Source organism: Nycticebus coucang, chromosome 13 (assembly GCF_027406575.1).
Source record: "Nycticebus coucang isolate mNycCou1 chromosome 13, mNycCou1.pri, whole genome shotgun sequence".
Lineage (NCBI taxonomy): Eukaryota > Metazoa > Chordata > Mammalia > Primates > Lorisidae > Nycticebus > Nycticebus coucang.
This window is the reverse complement of record NC_069792.1, coordinates 32,489,898-32,501,900: the sequence shown is the minus strand read 5'-3', so window position 1 is coordinate 32,501,900 and position 12,003 is coordinate 32,489,898. Positions and strand designations below refer to the sequence as shown.

The following is a 12,003-nucleotide window of genomic DNA, read 5'->3' as shown; positions in this document are numbered from 1 at the left end:
GGCTAGCCAGGCATTGTGGTGGGTGCCTGTAGTCGCAGTTACTTGGGAGGCAGAGGCAAGAGGACCACTTGAGCCCAAGAGTTTGAGATTACTGTGAGCTGTGATGCCAGAGCACTCTATCCAGGACAATACAGACTATGTCTCAAAAAGAAAATCATGGAAGGTATTTATTTGTATGCACAAAGTTCTACTGGCTTCTACTTCTTTCAAAAGTGGAACTTTGGCAGGGAACAGTGGCTTATCTTGTAATCCTATCACTTGGGCCTCTGTGTAGGATCTTCAAGGCAACACTGTCCACAAACATTGGTACCTGTGTAAGATCTGGCCTGATGTATCACAACAGAGGTGGTCTGTGGCCTACTCTAGAAAGTATGTACTAGGAGCACTGCAAACACTAGATTATGAATACTATTTCATATCTGCACTATGAATGCATAAAAATAGGTTTTAATTATTTAAGTAAATAGCTAGGGTCTCTCATCCCAGGTAACTATCAGAAATTCTGAAAGTTTATACACATTTCAGTTGTGTGAGGTACTTAAAATCTGGAACCTGAGACTTACCTTCTAACTAAGTATGAAAGGAGAGTGGGTACATGACGTAATTTCAAACTTAAACCTTACAGTTGGGCAATTTAAACAGAAATATCTTGATGACTAACCATTATCAAAGAGGTAGGTAGAAACAATTGATTTCTAACATTCTAGGACAGTAAAATGTACAGGGTGGCCATAAAGTTCGTGCATGAACTTTAAGCCATTATCTAGTTCTCTTACTTTCAATGATTTATTTGGAACCTCTCAATGGTATCTGTTCATCTTCTTCTCTAAGAATTCTTTAGAGTTACAATGCATTTGAAAAATCTTACCCTTTCTTCTTATCTGATATGTGCAAATATTAATTTAATCATTCAAATAAATCTCTCTCATTTGGTCATTTTCTCAGGTTATTTTGTTTTAAACAAAAATCTTATAAAACGACTATTCCTTACAGTGTTATAAAGTTTATCAAACTCTGCATATCTCCTGAAGACAAACCATTCACTCCTGCCCACTGAGACCAGAACTTTATAAACCTGTGGAGATAAAAAGTAACATAATGAAACAAAATTCAATTGCAAAAAAATTTACTGTCTATTTAAATACGTGAAAATCTGTTTTCTTATCCACGACACTGATATATATTGTGATTCTGTAAGATACATAAGCATGTCAACTAAAACACTTATTATATCTTGACAAAAGGTGATATTCTATTTTAGAAATGTTGCTGGGCATGGTGATTGCTGCCTATAATCCTAGCACTTTAGGAGTCTTGAGGCAGAAAAATCACTTGAGGCCAGGAGTTTGAGACCAGACTAGGCAACGGCGAGAACCCATCTCTATAAACAAAATCAGCCAGACAAGGTGGCAGACACTTGCAGTTCCGGGTCCTCAGAGGGGTGAGGCTGAGGACTGCTGAGGTCAGAAGCTACGACGATGCCACTGCCCTCCAAGCTGGGCGACAGAATAAGACCTTGTCTCCAAAAGTTGTGAAATATTTCTGTAATTTTCAAAGAATAACACTATGTTTGCTGTGGATTTTCTCTGAATATTACAGAAATGTTTCTTTGTTCTCATTATTTAGAGCTATTAAATTCTCTCATTTTATCATTCTTGCGTCATATTTTTCCCCAAGAATAAAATATTATAGATTCAATTGACGTCATTTTCCTCTCTTCTTCCTCAGCCATATATATATATATATATATTTTTACAGACAGATTCTCACTTTGTTGCCCGTGGTAGAGTGCTGGCATCACAGCTCACAGCAACCTCCAGCTCTTGGGCTTAGACGATTCTCTTGCCTCACTCAGCCTCCTCAGTAGCTGGGACTACAGGTGCCCGCCACAACGCCCTGCTATTTTTTTGTTGCAGTTTGGCTGGGGCTGAGTTCGAACCCACCACCCTCGGTATATGGGGCCGGCGCCCTATTCACTGAGCCACAGGTGCCACCGCCTTAGCCATAGTTATTACTTTGAAATTATAAAGTATTTTAAAAGTGATGCCTGGCACACAGTAAACAATTATTAGTCCCCTTTCTTCCAGATCATCTTTTAAACATTATATTTCAAGCTAAAAACTTATCCTCAGGTTTCTTACTTCCATCTTACATGCGTTTAATATTTTCCTACATAATCTCACATAATCATATGAAGCCTATGAAGTAAGCAGAATATTGCAGCTTCCACTATACCTCTACTATACATGAGGAAATAACAGAACAAAAATATGGAACTTGCCTAAGTTCACAAACTTAATAAAAAAACATAAAACTGAGACTAAAATCTAAAGCTAATTGTCTACCCACAAGAAACAGTATCAATTATAGTATACAATCAACCCTCATAATTCATTCTACAGGTACTCTCAGAATGTAATTCAACATACCAACAGTAAGAAAAGAGTTTGGAGGACCAACGGTCTTGGACCATTTCTAAAGCGAAAATAATAAGAATCCAGCTATATGAGGAAAGACTAGATGATGCTGGCTTGAGTTACCAATCTTACTATGTTACAGTGATGATGAGGGGAAACATATGATTTGCTCTGGGGTTTATGATGCAACTTTCCACAGTCTGTTGAACAAGTTAAAAGAAGAAATAAGATTTACTTCAGAAGACAGGCTAAAGTGTATAAACTATCTCTTCCCATGAAAGATAGGTAACCTATACTCACAAGTTCATATTTAGATAATATTGTGAGGAAAACATCTCTCTGATCCTATAGGTGATATTATACATGAATTCTGTAGTACTGTTTAAACTTTAAAATATGGTCACACTGGCTGGGTGCACTGGCTCACACCTGTAATTCTAGCAGTTTGAGAGCCCAAGGAAGGAGTATTACCTGAGGCCAGGAGTTTAAGATGAGCCTGGATGAACACAGTGAGACTTGGTCTCTACAAAAAATTTTAGAAATCAGCCATGCATGGTGGTGTGTGCCTAGCTACTTGGGGGACTGAAGTGGGAGGACGGCTTGAGCCCAGCAATCCTGCAGTGAGCTATGATGGTACCACTGCACTGAAGCATGGGTGACAGACAGAGACCTTGTCTGCGGATGAGGGGAGAAGGTTATATTAACAGCTCACCCATAGTCTCCGTGAAAAGGCCTAGAATGCAAAGCTATGTCCTTCTGTAAAAGAGGGGGAAAGGTCTCATCCAGAAGGTGAGGCAAACAAGGTACTGGTATCAGTCACCTGGGCAAGGAATGCATGCATCCGGGTGGATAGGAAGAGAGGGTTATGTGTAGGGGGATAATCTGGCCCTTTGGGTCTGAGCCAAGAGGGCAGCCAATGGTTTAGGAGAAGCTACTGGACGAAAAATGTTAGAATAAATAGTAATGGCTCGGTGCCTGTAGCACAGTGGTTACGGGGCCAGCCACATACACTGAGGCTAGCAGGTTGGAACCCAGCCAGGGCCAACTGCAACAAAAAAATAGCTGGGCATTGTGGCAGGCACCTGTAGTCCCAGCTACTGGGAGGCTAAGCAATAGCATCCTTTAAGCCCAGGAATTTGAAGTTGCTGTGAGCTATGATGCCACTGCACTCTACAAAGGGCAATATGGTGAGACTCTGTCTCAAAAAAAAAAAAAAATAGAATAAGTAGTGAGATGATACTCCCCACATGGAAAGAATGCAAAGTGGGCTCAGCGCCTATGGCTCAAGCGGCTAAGGCGCCAGCCACATACACCTGAGCTGGCGGGTTAGAATCTAGCCCAGGTCCACCAAACAACAATGACGGCTGCAACCAAAAAATAGCTGGGCATTGTGGCAGACGCCTGTAATCCCAGCTACTTGGGAGGCGGAGGCAGGAGACTCGCTTGAGCCCAGGAGTTGGAGGTTGCTGTGAGATGTGATGCTACTCCACTCTACCCAGGGTGACAGCTTGAGGCTCTGTCTCAAAAAAAAGAACATAAAAGTGGAGGGTAAAGGACCTAGCCAAGGTCCTAGTGAAGCCTAGGAAATAGGGTTGCTTTTAGAGTATAACCAATATGCTTTAGCTTTTATTTTACATTAGTTGGGTCACACTAGGATAGGTGGTTAACACGATTATTATCGAGAAATATCACGAAGTGCGTCCTTCCTGCATAACGGTGCTCTCCTATCTGAGGATATGAAGACGTATCTATACTAAAGTACATGGATTTGACTTACAAGCAATTTATTTTAGTACTAATAAAATAATTCTCATTTCTAATTCTGGGAGTCTTGTCCATTGTTTGCTTTCTTTGGGGAACCATTTCACTTCCAGCCCATTGGCTCTTTGTATCTGAAATAACAATATGATTGTGATATTTCTCTCTTTGGCTAACCTTATGTGTGCATTCCTCTAGATATTCAAATTCATACAATTGCAATATTCCATAAAATAAAATAATTTCAAATTTCTTGTGTCCTGAGGTCTCTGTCACAGATTTCCTTACAGTGCGTTAGTTGAATCATCGATGAGATAAGATTAGAGATCATTGATAGCCACTATTGTCAGAAATATTTACAAGAAGGAACCTTTACAACAACCTTACAATTGGCACTTATGAAAACAGAGAGGTGAGAAAATGGCCATTACAAATGACTTTTTAAAAAACAGAGGAAAGGAGCAAGTGAAATATTTTCTAAAAAACCTTATATGCAATGATGCTTCTAAAAAGTTATGTGTGTGTTGAATGTTGTCTTAGGAACTCTTTATCTTCCATTCCTGCTGATTCCTGTGAGGGATGTTGTATAATTCACTGAATAAAAAACAAAACAAAACAAAACAAAACTGATGTTACTGTAGTGGGTTTGAAATGCTCAATGCACCACAGTATACAACCTTAAAGTTAAGCTCCCTTTTCACAGCAACCACTGTGTAGCTCCTCAAGCGTCTTTGGACCCAACTGCATGTACACACTGAGGCCCCCTGGTCTTTGATGCACCGTTTAGAAGTTTTGTTGGTTACATAGGTACTCAAACTTGTGGGGTTTTTTCCTTCATTTGAAAACTCAGCGATAATTTTGCTGCAAGAGGTGAGCGGCAGTGCCCCCTAGGAAAGCACTAGTGGGATTCCGATTATTTCACAAGGTAAAGCAGGGGTGGTACCTGTAGCCACGAGGTCAACTAAACTGAAAGATTGCATAGGCTTTGACATGGCCATAAGTTCTGGGGTAGCCGCTAAGATGTGCTAGGGAAGAGGTGGCAAGTGAAAAGAATGCATGGGGTGGTGCACTGAGGATGGCACACGTCTGTAGGTTTTCTTGTTTTTTAGACAGTCTCACATGGTTGCCCCAGGCTACAGTGCTGTGGTGTCAGAGCTCACAGCAACCCCTAACTCCTGGGCTTCAATGATCTGATCCCCTTGCCTCAGCCTCCCCAATAGCTGTGACTACAGGTACCTACCATTTGCCCATCTAATTTTTCTATTTTTCATAGAGACAAGGTCTCCATCTTGCTCAGACTGGTCTCCACCTCCCCAGCTCAGGCAATCCACCCACCTCAGCCTCCCAGCATGCTAGGATGACAACCATGAGCTATTGTGCCCAGCCAAATCTTTGTCTCACCTGAAGCCTCTCACTTTTTTATTTTTATTTCTTTCTTTATTTATTTCTTGCAGTTTTTAGCCAGGCCCTGGTTTGAAGCTGCCATACCATTATGTGGGGCCAGCACCCTACTCCTTGAGCCAAAAAAGCCTCTCCCTTTTTTAAAGAATCTATTCTTAAGCCTCTCTGAGCTGAAAAATAGGACTCATATTTTTAAAACAACATTACTACTTAACAACCACAAATTTTAAATGAGAACTACTTGTATGACTGTATGAAATTATAAGGGTGACACAATGTGCCAACCGCATTATAAAGCACTTTACAAATATAAACCCTTTTAATGCCCACAGCAATTTTATTAACACAATCTTCATTTCATAGTGAAGGCAAAGGAGCCATTGCTTAAATAATATTCCCGAGGACTCACAAAGAGTAAGTCACAGAGCTGGGAGAGAATCCGGAGAGTCTGGTGCTAGAATCCCGCCTTACCATTACCTTCCATTACACATTTCAGAAAAAACTAGAAGGAAGAAACAGAACAAACCACGGGAGTCTGTACTCTCCTCCAACACTACCACGAGGAAGGAGACTAAAACCTTCTTTAGAGAATCTAAAATTTTTTTTATCAAAAGTGAAGTTTCTCCAACACACATTCCCTCAAATTGTGGTGAGGAGGAATTAAAATCATTAGTACTCTAAAGTCAAATGATAACAGAAGATGCTTCAAGCACATGGAGGAGCTAGTGAGAAACACCAGGTAGTGTAAGTTTAGGGTAGTGCTGCTGCTAGCAAACTAATCAATAGGAGTAGAAAAGAAATTACTACTAGTCTAATCCAGACCATCTGAGCCACGATAGTGTAGGATGGTCCTCGGGTCCAGAAAATGTGGCTTGGGCAGAACCAATTAAGCTGTTATTGATGGTCATCTCGTCCAAGTCTATTGTTCTATGACAACTGAACTCTAAAAAACACATCTGTTCTGGCATTTTCATAACCCTTCAGGCCGTCTGCGTCTCCAGAGTGGAGTCGGCAGGACAAACTCTACCACCATAGAGAAACCTACGTGCACCCCTTTTGCCAGCCACCCTTTTCAGCTGGACCAACCTCTCCTCTTCCTCCCCCTGCTCAGCCAGCATGAGTGGAGAATGAGGATGAAGACCTTTGTGGTGAAACACATCCACCTTTAGTAGTAAAGATCAAGTTGTGTTTTGTCCGGTGTTGGTATCAGGGTGAAACTGGTGGCACGAAGTCAGTTTGGAAGTGTGCTAAATCCATGCCACGAAGTGTAGAAGGACAAAAAGAATTAGGAAGCCTTTTGAAAGCAGATACGAGACAATCCTCCAGATGTCATTCATGAGGTGGTCTTTGCAGAAACTCTATACAGGAGAGATGGAGCTCCACACAGCTCCCTTGAGTTCACATAGATAAGCGACAGCCTCAGATCATGAAGAGTTTCATGTCTGTGGCATCCATGCGTTCACAGAGCACACTCTCAAAATGATACAGACTAGCCACGACAGCTATAGAGAAAAATCATGAAGAAAACTGATAACAATATGGAACATGCATTTATTTAAGTGAAAGCCAGGGATGAGGAGCAAGGAATAAGGGATATAGATGACAGGAAAACGGAGTGTCAGGGCGGAGTAAATGAACAGGTTTCCAGGGGGGTGTAAGGGAGTGGCAGGGGAGAGTAAATAAAAGTATCTCAAATGTGGACACAGTCCCAGGACAGGTCTCCTTGGCCTTGATGTTGTTTTGGCCTATTGAAATGGTGGCTCCAGCTCCCAGGAGAAGTTGTGGCTGCAGGACAGAGAGACAGCTATGAGGCCACCAGGAACAAAATTCAGGTCCCCCGCCCAGGGTCTGCCTGGCAGGCTTGGACACCCGGTGCTCAGCAGTCACCATGCCCCAGGGACTGTTGGTGACCAGGGAACCACGGCCACAGGCTCTTTGCAGCTGGCCACCAGACAGAGTCCTGAGCAGGGATGCACAAAGGTCCCCCTACCCTCCGCCAACCTTTGCAGGCACTCACATATTGTACTGGTCCAGTGGCTTCATGGTTTGGAACCAGGACTGAAAGTCTCTGTCCGGTTGAAAACAGAAATTATTGGCAGTCACCTGCAGCAACTGCAGCTGCTGGATGATCTTGAAGGCCTGGAGCCAGAGAGAAGGACGGATGCTGACTGGGCCGGGGGGAAGATTCTGAAGGGGCCATGCTGGGGAGGGCAAGGGGCCGATCTCTGGCGCCTTTCTCTGGAGTGGTTCCCTTCTCCCCTCCCATCCTCTGAAGGCCCAGTCTGTCCTCAGAGTTGGATGTCAACTGCCTTTCTCCAGGAGTTGGTTTTCATTCCCATCCTGCACGTTTCATGGGGTGGACTGCCCCTTCCCTGACGTCAAACCCTCCCAGGAAATCTACGATGTGGAGGATGCAGCCAGGGAATGTCCTCCCAGGGCAGTCTCTGACTTCCACATGTTGTGCTTCCCCAGAGAGAGGCCCCCAGTTGCCCACCTTCCCCTTTTTGTTATGTTGAGCACATTTCCGTGCAAGGCACAGCCAATGCCCGGGAGAGAGGCCCCCCAGCCATGACTCCCCCCTCCTTGGGCTCCCTTGCTGCGTGTCATCCAGGCTCAGTGGCCAGGGGACCTGCGCACAAGGCACTTGCACCCACATCACGCTGTGGGTTGTGATGAAGGGAGCGTGCGGGCTGATGCTCAGGGGCCCTGTGACCCAACACTTCCTCATGACAAGTAGGGGCACACAAAATCTCCTTGCACACAAAGAGAGTTTGGAGCCACATGGGAGCTGCCTGAGTGTGGAGGGGCCAATTTCAACTCCTCCCGTGGGCAGCACCTGAGGGAGAGGCTGAGTCCAGCTCAGCCAGACACTCGGGCAGCTCAGCAGTCAGGCAGCTCTGCAGCTTCTGCCTTGGGAGCAGGGACTGGAGGCTGACGTCGGGCCTGATACCCCAGCTCACAGGGCTCCCTGGGAGCAGTTTTGCTGAGTGCTGAGTTCTCAGGGCTCCATCCAGGAATGTCTCCCCCCAGCCTTAGGATTCTGGTCCCCAGTGTGCCAGCCCTAGGCTCACTCACAGCCACATTATTCTGCGTCCACTTCTGCAGCAGAGTTAGGTCATCGACAAAGATTCCAAGAAAGGGAATGACGCCCTGTGTCATTGGGGTGGGAGTGGTGATGAGCACCCACCTGCAAGTGGCCTTCCCCGTTCTGTTGTCCGGAATCTCACACCCCACCCCGGTCTCCTAGACCTCTCCTCAAGATCTCTGACTTGGAGCAGCCAGACACCTTCAGCTTCCTCCTTCCATTCTATCCCTCTCCTCCCCCAGCTGCACCCATGGTCACCTACAGCCTGGGATGTTCACAGGTCACAATGCCTTGTGGTCCCAGACCCCACCCTTCCTGTAGGGCATGCTGAGCCCAGCTCTTCCAGGCCTTTGTCCTGGGCCCTCTGCTGAGGGCATTTCAGGCACCAGCTACAGGAAGGAGGGCCTAGTAGGAGGCCCTTGCTCTCCTGATGGGGAGACTCCAGCTGGGGGGAGGCCCTGCCCTCCGTCCCAGTGGCCCTCCCCACCCACACCAAAGGAGGCTCACCTTCCGTTTCTGCTGCCTCATCTGGGCTCTCTGAGGGTTTTTTTCCCGGCGGGCCAGCTTGGAGATCCCCAGCTGCCAGGGTCAGGACAAGGTCAGTGAGACTATCTTACCCTCACTCAGCTACTCCCAGGACCCTGACCTCGCACTGTGGACACCTGGCCACAGTCAGCTGGTGAGGTTCTACAGTCACTCAGTGAGCTCTGGTTCTAGACCCAGCCCTGTGTCCTACACCCACTTGCTGTGTTACTGGGGCATGCAGCTCAGCCCCTCGTTTGTCTGGAGACCCTGCCCCAGCTGCTCGCACCACACACCAGCAATAGAGGCCCGGCTTTCTGGAGAATTTCTGGCTGGTTTCGGGAAAGAAAGAAGCCACCCCCACCACCACCACAACATTTCCCCATCGCCTGGTGGAAGCTACATAACCAGAGGGACCAATGCAATGGATATTAGCCAGAGCCCTGCTAATTATCCAGCTCGTCCCTGATGAACAGCCAGGAAAGCCCCTTCTCTCTTCTGAACAGGACTGGCGACTGGTACTTTTCAGGTAAACGTTGAGTTAGAAAATTAACCAAAAATCACCCGGCCCGGTACCCTTTCCAAATTCCCCTCTCCCTGCCCTCTAAACATTTGCCCCCAGCCCCAGCCCCCCTGTACCTTTATCAGCTTCTCCCGGGTCATCCTGTCATCGCGTGCGCACAGTTCTTTATACGCTCTCGCGCTTTCCCTTTGCAGAGGGGAAAGAAAGTCGGATAAATCAGGGAGTAGCGGGGAGGAGGGCGAGTTCACATTCCTTGAACTGGGAATGAAAAGGATCCAAACCAGCAGGATTTGTGTTTCCTCTGGGCTCCTGATTCCCAGAGGCTCCACAGGACTGGAGCGGGCGCTGACCTGCTGTTCATCTGGCCCAGCCCAATGTCAACTGAGCAGCTCACTTTCTCAGTTTAGATGTGCGCTAGACATGGGAATATCTCCAATGTGGCAAAGGCCCGTGCCCCACGGTGAAGAAAACTTGGTGCTGAGTTAGACGTTCGGTGCTAACACCCAGTGGACTGAGAGACCCTGGCAGGCCACCCATTCCTGCCTCCGGAGGTGCTGGGCTCCCCTCCCCTCCCAGTGCAGTGAGGGAGCATGGCAGACCCGGGAGAGGTGCTGGTGCAGCTCAGGAGACACACGCCCACCCACCTGGATACTGCTCTCCAGGTCTCCTGGAGACTATGGATGGGCGCAGCCTTCAGGGCTGTGACTATGCCATGCAAAGATGAGTAGTTGCTCAACTTATGACACTCCTGGGGAGGGAAGAGGATGCACCGTGAGGTGGGGAGTTGGAGCCCCACTGCCCGAGCTGTGCCCCCTGTGCTGACCTTTCCTCTGTGGGGAGGCAGAGGCCCAGGGAGGCACAGGAGAGCAGTCTGGGCCCCAGTGAGTTTCACACTCTGGGAGGACAATTACAGTTCAACCCAACGTCGGTGTCCAGGCGCAAAGGGCGCACCAACACTGGGCATGGAAGTCAAGGTCAGTGTGCCCCGGACAGGAACGGGGCTGGGGGCTGTTGAGGGGCTTGGACTCTGTTCAGCAAATTTGACATCGGACAGAGGAGAGAACGAGTGTCCTAGGGCCTCCCATGCTTTACCGAGGCCACCTGGATCCAGAGCCCCAGCACCCTGGCCCTGTCTCAGGCCCTCCCACAGCTTACCCTGGCCACCTGTATCCAAAGCTCCAGCACCCTGGCCCTGTCCTGGGCCTTCATGGTGCGGGTCTCCAAGCACGTGCTTATCACAAAATACACCACAGTATCGAAGTGAATCAAGGCAGCGCCGACTGTGGGTGCCACCAGAGCTATGTCCATCCCGTCCAGCTCAATCAAAAAGGTGTCCAGGCACTCCCACGGCAGCAGCTTCTTAAATTGCTCCTGGGGAGGAAGAAAGATCCACATGGGCACCGCCCAGGGCAGCTCTGAGTCTAAAGTCACCCCTTGACTCAGGCAGGTGACCAGATTCTCAGCTTTGGCATTGGCTCTCCCAGAGTAGTCGGAGCCCCGGGTTTCATTCCCCTTTCACGGAGGGCGCAAAACGCATAGAGCCGGGCAAGGAGAGAACAGCACGTGGTGTTTCCCCCAGGCCGGCCTCCAGGAGCCCACACTCCGCAAGGTGCTCAGCCCGGCCCTTCCTGAGGCCACCTGTGTGCCAGGCCTTCTTTCTGTTGAGACGCACGTGGCCCGTGGCAGCCACCTCCAGGGTCTCAGTGCGGGTGTCTGGTCTGAAATGGAGTCTGTGCCAGATGTGTAGTAATTGCTGAGGCTGGTGAGGCCTCCCGGGCGGGGGGCTTAGCAGCCGGGGCGGCATGCTAAGTGGGCCACCCCTGCATCTAGTGGGCCAGGCCCCCACCCTGTACTCTGTCCCCTCCCATGGGATGTGCCCAGCAGATGTGTGTAGCTGCCACAGACACAGGGACCGTAAATACGGAAAGAAACTCAAACAGCTGGCCTGGCTCATAAGCCGTGCAGCAGGGTGGGACCAGATCGCTGGCCTCTGGTCAGGGAAGGGGTTTGAGCAGCTGCTCACCGCATCCAGCAGCGTGAGCTGCTCAGCCACTTGTTTCCCTGTGTACGCCAGGATGCTAGACGGCCCCGCCCTGTGCAGCATTTGTTCAGGCACAGTCCTGGGCTGGCTGAGGCCTACGATTGCCTTTGGTTGTGCCTTGCCAGTTTTCACTGGCTTTCCAGATGGCTCTGTCCAGGGTGCTGCCCTTGAGCCTGGCCCTGGAGCTGGCTCCATATACATTGGGAGATCCAGGGATGCAGGCACCCCTGGCTCCAGAGCAGGCCTCTGCTCGCCC

At 48.1% G+C, this 12,003-nt stretch overlaps 2 protein-coding genes across 2 annotated transcripts in view; both read right to left on the bottom strand.

Annotated features, from left to right (window-relative positions):
• Nucleotides 1-12,003, bottom strand: part of LOC128563315 (minichromosome maintenance domain-containing protein 2-like) — a 304,071-nt gene that overhangs the window by 185,601 nt on the left and 106,467 nt on the right. The gene's annotated exons all lie outside the window — the stretch shown is intronic.
• On the bottom strand, nt 7,170-10,081 carry LOC128563571 (ral guanine nucleotide dissociation stimulator-like). Its single transcript, XM_053558964.1, has 3 exons — nt 8,652-10,081; nt 7,594-7,715; nt 7,170-7,361 (listed from the first exon to the last, which is right to left on the bottom strand). Exons 1-3 carry the CDS (start codon nt 8,733-8,735, stop codon nt 7,322-7,324), a joined length of 246 nt encoding a protein of 81 aa, XP_053414939.1. The 5' UTR covers nt 8,736-10,081; the 3' UTR covers nt 7,170-7,321.

Coding starts and splice junctions, on each gene's coding strand:
- LOC128563571 (XM_053558964.1), bottom strand. CDS start 8,735: ATGACACAGGGCGTCATTCCCTTTCTTGGAATCTTTGTCGATGACCTA. Junction 7,716..8,651: donor GGACGCAGAATAATGTGGCT/GTGAGTGAGCCT, acceptor CTCTGGCTCCAG/GCCTTCAAGATCATCCAGCA. Junction 7,362..7,593: donor CCACTGGACCAGTACAATAT/GTGAGTGCCTGC, acceptor TCTGTCCTGCAG/CCACAACTTCTCCTGGGAGC.